General features: G+C 37.2%; 1 protein-coding gene across 1 annotated transcript; it reads right to left on the bottom strand.

Annotated features, from left to right (window-relative positions):
* Positions 1-6,342: 6,342 nt before the first annotated feature.
* On the bottom strand, positions 6,343-9,018 carry LOC133825813 (receptor-like protein 6). Its single transcript, XM_062258708.1, has one exon. The coding sequence runs from the start codon at positions 8,980-8,982 to the stop codon at positions 6,343-6,345; it is 2,640 nt and encodes an 879-aa protein (XP_062114692.1). The 5' UTR covers positions 8,983-9,018.
* Positions 9,019-9,548: the final 530 nt, after the last annotated feature.

The raw sequence follows: 9,548 nt of genomic DNA, 5'->3' as shown, positions 1-9,548 counted from the left end.
GATGAGCATGGTGGTCTAGGGAGTGAGATCGTGGCTGCCATGGTGAGAAACCTTGGTTGGGATGGCCATGGCTGAATATGTGATGAGGTTGATGAGAATGGGGTTCACGTGCATGCATGTGTGCAAGACCCAGCTGGTTACAAATATGTAACCAAAAGGACAAAAAGTGGTATTTGGTCCCGAAACTTTAGAAAGTTACTGCAAGGCTTGGGATTAGGTATTCTAAGATCAAAATCTGATTATTGAGAATTAAGGATAAAAATTCCCTAGTTAATTGTCCAAGTATAATAATTTACAAGCTATGCTCGGGAATTATTATGTAAGCTTCAAGAAAAATTTTAGGTTTGGGAGTTAGTTTCAAAGTTTAGATTTGATGACTTAGAATCTACGAAAAAATTTCAAGGACTTAGAAAATATTTTAGGAAGTACAATATTACCGATTTTAAGTCTCAAGGTCAAGAGGTAGGCTCGGGGCTCATGCATTGGACTCGAGCATCGGAAAACGGAATTTTAAGAAATAATTGGAGTTTTGACTTGAAATTTCGAACATGGCCTAGGATAAAATTATTATTGGAAATAATAATTTTCTAAGTTGAGTTTGGGATTCTGAGAGGGGTATTATGGTCATTTTACCCCAAGGGCTCGGGTTTAGGCCAGGGTCGGGAATTTCAGTTTTGTTTTTTTTTTTAATTTCCTTATATATTTTAGAATCTTAGTAAGCATAAACTAAGACATATTATCCCAATATGATTATAGGGTCTAAACGCGATCAGAAATACTCACAAAGACATAATTCACGAAAGCTAAGGACAAGAGGTAAGGAAGTATACACCAAGAGTAACTTAGCTTGTTGTGATCTTAGTGAATTGTTTGCATGTTTGTATACTACCGGTTAAATTCTAGTTGCTATATATATGTGTGTGATTATATGGCTGGATGCGCATGATAGTACCCATCTATCGGGTTTGAATGTGCTTAGTGCAGTAAAGTTATCATGAATGCATGTCCAATGTTTGTGACTGTCAAGGGAAACCTTGTGAGGGTGGACCCCATGCAGTCGTGTAGTGGGGTTAGCCGTCCACTCAGTAAAGTCATCGGGTTTTAGCGGAGTATACCCCTTTGGCACGGGAAGTGAGTATTCTCTGGGCCGCAGAGGCCACCCGGGGATCATAACCCCACAAATAACTCGATGGCTCAGTATAAGGCCTTGTGAAGGCGGATTCCCCATGCAGCCGTACAGTGGGGTTATCCGCCAAGTCAGTAAAGTCGTCATGTTTTAGCGGAGTGTACCCCTTTGGTACGGGAGGTGAGTATTCTCTGGGCCGTGGAGGCCACACTGGGATTAAAACCCCAACAGATAACACGATGGCTCAGTTATATGATTTCAGTATGTTACGCAACACTTTGACTTATGTGAATATGCTAGACGTGTTGCTCAGTTTGCAGGTTCTAGATATGCATTTCTGTTATGCAAAGTTTGTTTTAGATAGTAAAATCATGAGTTGTAGCTAGCTTCCTTACTGAGCGTTATAGCTCATCAGTTACTCTCTGTGTGTAGGTGAGGGCAAAGCTTAAGGAGCAGTGCAATGAGCTGGAGGGGATTCTGTCTGAAGTATGCATACTGTGAAACAATCGACTTGCAGGGTTGTCAGGGTTCTCTTAAGTTTTCCGCTAAGTCTAGTAACAGTTTTATCAATTTCATGTTTACTAGTTTTACTTAAAGAAGGCCCTATGGCCACAGACTATTTCTTAAGTTATGTTTAAATACATTTTGTTTTTAAAACTATGGGATCCCATCCAAATACTATTTTATTTCAAAGTACTCCAATGCAAAATTTTCTAAAGTTTACTTTAAAGTTTATTTAGTTCTTAACGTCCGATTTTGACCAAAGTTGACCGTTAGGGTCCAGTTGACCCCAGATAGTCATAGTCATATTTCAGTGGATTTAGTTAAGAAAAGTCGGGTCATTGCAATGCAGTTGAGGCATGGAAGCATGCTGAATTCCTTTGTAGGAATTACATTCTGAATGGCTTGTCTGACTCGCTGTATAGTGTGTACAGTGTGAAGAAAATGGCTAAGGAATTGTGGGAGTCTTTGGACCACAAGTACAAAGCCGAAGATGTTGGAGCCAAGAAATTCTTGGTTGGCCAATTCTTGAACTTCAAGATGGTGGATTCCAAAAATGTGATAAGCCAAGTGCAAGATCTTCAGTTGATTATCCATGGAATACATGCTGAAGGGATGGTCTTGAGTGAGTCTTTCCAAGTAGCTGCTATTATAGAGAAGCTACCCCCTGCATGGCTAGACTTCAAAAATTATCTGAAGCACAAGCGAAAGGAAATGAGTGTTGAAGATCTCATTCGCAGACTTCGCATTGAAGAGGATAACAAAAGTGCTGAGAAGCGGTCCTCAAATCCCAATGCTGCCAAGGCTAATATGGTGGAGCATGACAAATAATCCACGAGGAAGAAGCCTAAGGCCAAGCCACGGTCCAAACTAGGACCAAAAGGTGGAGTTTCAAAGAAGCCAAAATTCCAAGGGAAGTGCTTTAACTGCAACAAGACGAGACATAAATCGTCAGATTGTAGACTACCAAAAAAGAAAGGAAATGAGGCTAATGTTGTGGAAGCCATGTCCCAAGAGATCGCTGACCTAGACCTATGTGCTATGGTCTCTGAAATAAACCTGGTGGGTGCTAATCCAAAGGAATGGTGGCTTGATACTGGAGCTACTCGTCATGTCTGTGTGAAAAATTCTGCCTTCTCCGACCTTACTTAGGTGGAAAATGGGGATAAGATCTACATGGGAAACTCGGCAACCTCTAAGATAAAGGGGCAAGGTACTGTGTACTTGAAGATGACGTTTGGAAAAAGTGTCAAGCTACAGAATGTGCTGTAAGTGCCTGACATTCGCAGGAATCTGATCTCTAGAACGCTGATGAGCGAACACGGATTCAAGATGGTTTTTGAGTCCCAGAAAATTATACTGAATAAAGCTGGTGTTCCTATAGGGAAGGGTTATGTGAAAGAGGGAATGTGGAAGATGAATGTAATGGTTGTTAAGCCAAAGACTATTAATAATAATAATAATAATAATAATAATAATAATAATACTTCTTCCGTTTACTTGCTTGAGTCTTCAAATTTATGGCATGGTAGACTAGGTTATGTTAATTATGATACTTTGCGTAGACTGATTAACTTGAATCACATACCCACGTTTAATATTGATTCCAAACATAAGTGTGAAACTTGTGTAGAGGCAAAACTAACCAGTTCCAAACGGTTGAAAGAAACACTGAACCCCTTGATTTAATTCACAGTGACATTTGTGATTTAAAGTTTGCTCAAACAAGAGGAGGTAACAAGTACTTTATTACTTTCATTGATGATAGTACAAAGTATTGTTATGTATATTTGCTAAAAAGCAAGGATGAAGCTATAGATAAATTTACTCTCTATAAGTAAGAGGTTGAAAATCAACTTAATAAGAAAATTAAGATGATAAGAAGTGACCGTGGTGGTGAATACGTACAACCTTTTGGTGAATTCTGTGCATAACACAGAATTATTCACGAGGTCACACCACCTTATTCTCCTCAATCCAATGGAGTAGCAGAACGGAAAAATCGCACTCTAAAGGACATGATGAATGCTATGTTAATAAGTTATGGATTGCCATATAACATGTGGGGTGAAGCCATTTTGTCGGCTAACTATCTTTTAAATAAGATTCCCAAAAAGAAAGAACAAAAGACGCCATATGAACTTTGGAAAGGTAGGCTACCTTCTTACAAGTACTTAAAAGTGTGGGGGTGTCTTTCAAAGGTTGTAGTACCATTGCCAAAGAAGATGAAAATAGGTCCTAAAACAGCTGACTGTATTTTCATTGGCTATGCGCAAAATAGCAACGCATATCAATTCCTTCTACACGAGTCTAAAAACCTTGACATCCACAAGAATAAGATAATGGAATCCAAAAATGCATCATTCTTTGAACATATATTTCCTTGTAAACCTGATGGGAATGAATCAAGCTCTTCTAAAGGACGCCAGTTGGACGTAGTTTGAGTCACTCACACTATGTGGAAAAGATTCTTGACAAATTTGGTAAAAATGATTCTGGTGTGTCCAGAACACCTATTGACATAAGTCATCATCTGTCCAAGAATAAAGGCAACAGTCATCATCTTGCAGAGTATGCTAGAGTGATAGGTAGTCTAATGTACTTTATGAGTTGTACAAGACCAGATATTGCTTACACTGTACGTGCTTTAAGTCGATTCACGAGTAATCCAGGTATTGAACACTAAAAAGCAATTACAAGAGTACTTAGGTACCTGCGGTATACTCGAAACTATGGGTTGAACTATACCAGATAACCAGCTGTTCTTGAAGAATATACTGACGCAAGCTGGATATCTGACATCCAAGATTCGAAAGGCTAGTGGATATGTGTTCACTCTAGGTGGCGCAGCTATTTCATGGAAATCATCGAAACAAACTATAATCACTAGATCCACGATGGAATCCGAGTTTGTAGCTCTGGATAAATGTAATGAAGAAGCAGAATGACTGCGTAATTTCTTGGAGGATATTCCAGAATGGCCTAAACCTATGCCTGCAATATGCATATATTGTGATAACCAAGCAACAATTGGTCAGGCACAAAATGTTTTGTATAACGGTAAGTCTAGACACATACGTCGACAACATAATACCGTTAGACAACTGATCTCAACTGGAGTTATCTCGATTAATTATGCGAAATCAAAAGATAACATAGCAGATCTGCTAACCAAAGGGTTAAACAGAGATCAAGTTGAATAGATATCATAAGGAATGGGACTTAAGCCCAAAGGAAATTAAGGTCGATATAAAGGAAACCCAACCTAGTTGACTGGAGATCCCAAGATCTAGGTTGAATGGGACAACCTAGTTATTGAGACTGAGTAGGATCACTGTGGGGGATTACCCTTACCCATTCCAATGTTGAAACAGTGATGCCCATTGTAAAATAGGTTAAGCTCAAGCTTTTAATGACCCTTACGCGTCGGAAGTCTGAGCAGAGTAATGCAGGATTGCTCTTAGATAAGAGGTCACCTATGTGAGAGAGAAGTGGGGCCGCTTCGAAGGATAATTATGGGGGCTCATTTCTCTAAAACCTCTCACAGAACCAGGCAGATGTTCACGGCCAAAATGAACATAACCATGAGAACTGAAACTATGCTGAAAAGATATATGTGTGAGATATATCATCGTTTACACAAATTACAGAACAGTTCAAAGGCATCGCTTCTACTGATCAGTTAACGAATTAAATATATTCTTACAAGGGAAGGTTCAAAGGGTAACACCCACCTATCCTATGCAGGTATCAATCAGAGAACTCTATCACCTTGTTGTGTCTAGTCGAGTCTTTATTTTTTAATGTTGATCAATTTCATTCATGTGGGGGATTTGGAAAAAAAAAATTGAGTGAATGAGAAATTGATGCCTAAAATGGTAATGATTCAGCAAATCACTTTGATTAAAGATGATATTATCTCGAATATTGTGTGATTTATTCTGATCGATTTTGGCAAATTACTTTGGTCAAAATTGAGATATGAGAATATTGTGTAATTAATTCTGATTGTTTATCAGAAAATTACTTTGGGTAACTGCTGATATTACCGGAATAAGAGTAATTAATTATGATTGAATTTCAGATATTAAGATACCAAATTTGTTGGATATTTGGGCATTAATGTACTTGATTCACACATTTTTCAACTCTCCATGAAGCTTATAAAAGGAGGCTTCTCCTCTCATTCTAGGACACACAGATACAGAATATCACACACTTAGCCTTTTTCCCTCTTTAATCTCTGTAGTTTTTTCTAGTGATAGAGGGAAGGTTTGTTTCGAGTTCGCCTAAGCAGACGCAGTGGTGCATTCGTCCTGCTTGATAGCTGTTGTATCCTGGGAAGTGGTTGCTCACGAATTCTCTAGCACCATTCAGGTAGAGGGGGCAAATCTGCTATAAGGAAAGTGTGTTTCTCGTGCCTCGACTTTGGTTTATTCTCTCTATTGTATTTTTTTCATTTCTGTTCTTCAATTAAATATATTAATATATATTTCGTTCTTCTCCGCTATATTATTTCTAACAAATTTAAGATTACATCTTTATAACTACAAAAAATTTATAAAATATTCAAGCAGGAAAAAAAAACTTTTACTGAAAGTTTAAATCTTTATTTATAGATAGCAAAGATTTTCACAAAACATCTGATTATAAAACACAACTTTCAACATCACCACTTTTGTCTCCTTCTTGCTTTAACTTACTATACCAAACATTTACACAAACCAGTATGCATTTCGAGGGATGACAATTTTCTCTATGAATAATCCAACTAAAAATCCACATCCATATCCTATCACCACAACTTGCCAACCAAATTGAAAAAGAGAACTCGACTCTTCTTGCTGTTCATCTTCAATCAGTGGTGGTTTCAATGCTTCAGAGTTTCCACACAAGTTTGGCAATGGAATGCCACATAATCCCAAGTTTCCTTCAAAGGAACTACTCCCAAAGGTAGTTAATTGGTTTTGTTGTGGTATAGACCCTGAGAGGTGGTTGTATGAAACATTGAAATATTGAAGAAAAAAGAGTTGGACTAGTTCAGAAGGGATTTGCCCCGAAAGCTCATTTTGAGAAAGGTCTAAGGATTCAAGCTTGGCTAGATTTCTCAGTGAAGAGGGTATGCTACCATTGAGATAGTTTTTGGATAAATCAAGAACATACAATCCTTTTAGGTTTCCAATGACTTCAAGAATTTCTCCATTAAACTTATTGTTGGAGAAGTTTATGACTGCAATAATATTTTGGATCCCATCAAACTGCCTATACATGCCTTTTATTGATAGTATAGTGTGGAAATAAAAAACTGGCTTACCCATGTAGTCAATGTATGCTGGGAAATAAAAAACTGGCTTACCCATGTAGTCAAAGTATGCTGAGAAATTGATGGATAGTGATTTCAAATAACCAAAGTTTTCAACACTTGTACTGGTCATGGCATTCCAACTCTGGATGTATTTGAGCGGCAATTTACCAATGAAGTTATTATCAGATATATCGATTATACGTAACTTAGGGAAATGAAGTATTGTTTGAGGCTCCCTTATAACTCCATGGAATTGATTAGCTCGCAGGTTTAGAATTATCAGCTCTGGAAGAGTCCCTAACCAATAAGGGAACACATCATTGAGCTTATTGCTTTCGACATTGAGCTGTCCAAGCATCTTACAATTTGTAAGTGAATGCGATAACTTCCCTTCAAAGAGGTTATAACTTAAATCAATAAGCTTCAGTTGGTTTCGCTTTGTAAAGTTGGGAATGTTGCCAGAAAAAGAGTTAACTGTGAGACTTAATACAGATAATGACTTGCTAAACTTACCGAAACAATTGGGAAGTTTACCCCTCAGCTTATTATGGGACAAGTCAAGCTTGATAAGAGAACTAAGTTTGCAAGTTGTAGGTGAAAGTTCCCCTGTTAGGGAGTTTGTAGAAAGAGATAAAATTCTCAATGTTTCTCTGTTTATATTTAGAAACCATTCTGGTATCCCACCACCAATATGGTTACCTTCAAGATTTAATGACTCCATTCTTTTTTGATGCCTAAGAAATTCAGGAAACTTTCTTAAATTGCAATACATCAAATCTAGCTCTATCAATTGTGGAAAATTTTCATATATACGAGGTAGTGAGAGATTGAGATCTGATAGCGAAATGACATTGAGGTTTTTGAGGCCTTTGAACATGTCAAAACCTACCGTGCTTATCCAATTATTATAAGCTATGGAAAGCAATTTCAAGTTCACGAGTTTCGAGAATATTGGCATAGGAAATGGGCCACTAAAATGATTAAATTGAAGGTATAAAAGGTTGAGTTGGGTGAGGTTTGACAAATAAGAAGAGATTTGTCCAGAAAAATTATTGTGAGAAAGGTCTAGAAAAGTGAGCTGCTTCAGCTTACCTATGGAACTTGGAATCACTCCTGAAAAGTTGCATCGCCTAACTTCCAACCTACTCAAAGAAGCAAGTTTCTCAAAAGGTAGTTCACCAGAAAAGCGAGTGCCTGACAACCCCAATGTTTTAAGAGAACTCTCGTTAAGTACCGCCGACAATCTTCCACTAAGATCTTTATTATACCGCAAACTGAGATCTTGTAATTTTGGCAGTTGAAAAATATCGACTGGAAATTCACCTTTCAGTTCACAATCCCTCAAGTATAGGCGTGTCAAAGAAGTTAAATTCACCAACGACTTAGGCAGTGTCGACGATATGGAAACTTCACTGAGACAAAGCTCCATAAGGCTTGTCAAGTTTGAAATAAAGCTCTCCAAATTGGGATTCTTCAGTTCCAATAGATTTTCTAATGAGAATGGATCAACATTACCGCACAAATAAAGAGAAGACAATTTGGAAAGTTCCGAAACTTCTGAGGGAATTTGACCAGAGATGACAGAGTCAAATAGCCAGAGACTGGTGAGCATAGAAAGTCGCTTGACAGCAGTGGGTATTTGAGAGTAATTGAAATGGTTGTCTGTAAGATTGAGCCTCCGTAGGTGAAGCAAGTTGAAGAGGGTGCTGTTTGAGTCGATGGTGCCATAGAGAAAGCTACTACTGAGATCAAGTTCGATCACATGGCCCGTCTTCTCATCACACTCAACACCATCCCACAAGCAGCAATTTCTTGTCTCAGCTTCGTGTGTCCATGAGGAAACCTTTGGATATGAAGAAGTATTACGACGAGAAGCAGACTTGCTGATAATGAAGCTTTCTTTAAACCGCAACAAAGAAGTCCTTTCGTCATCATGGCAAGATGGCTGCGAGAAAGAGAAACACAACAGTAAATTCAGAAAGACAAGGATATTTATGAGATTATAAAGAAAGCTTGAGAAAATGCAGCAAGGCATTGATGATCCCATCATATATATAAATATAATATCTGTAATTGTTATTTTATATGTTTCACACTTTCAGATGAGTGAAGAACTGAAACTTAAGCTCTGCTATATATAGGAAGAAAAGCTTTTGTCATTATAATATAACAATTTGAAAGGAGAAATTACCACCAATTATACTATGAACTGAGACTCAAGTCAAGTCTTGAACAATTAAAATTTGGATAAAGTTGTTGGAAGTTGGTAATCTTTCATACTCCGATTATTCTTTATTAAAGTAAAATATATATATGTAAAATAGTGGAGAAGACATGTTAATTAATAGAAGTAATTAACCAGCAAGCGTTGTGCTTAAGAAATTTATTACATCTGAATATTGATCAAAACTTCTCACACTCGTTGTATTAGGAAAATATATGTTGTATCAATGAAAATAGTAAGAAATATTACAACTATAAATAAATAAAATTGATTAAATAATGTTATAACTCTATGACTGAAAATACAAATAAATAAGAGAAGAATTAGAATAAGAGAATTGAGAAATACAATTCTAAACAAAATGATACAAATAAAACAAAAATGTTTATAAC

This window comes from Humulus lupulus, chromosome 3 (assembly GCF_963169125.1).
Source record: "Humulus lupulus chromosome 3, drHumLupu1.1, whole genome shotgun sequence".
NCBI lineage: Eukaryota > Viridiplantae > Streptophyta > Magnoliopsida > Rosales > Cannabaceae > Humulus > Humulus lupulus.
This window is presented reverse-complemented; position numbering and strand designations above follow the sequence as displayed.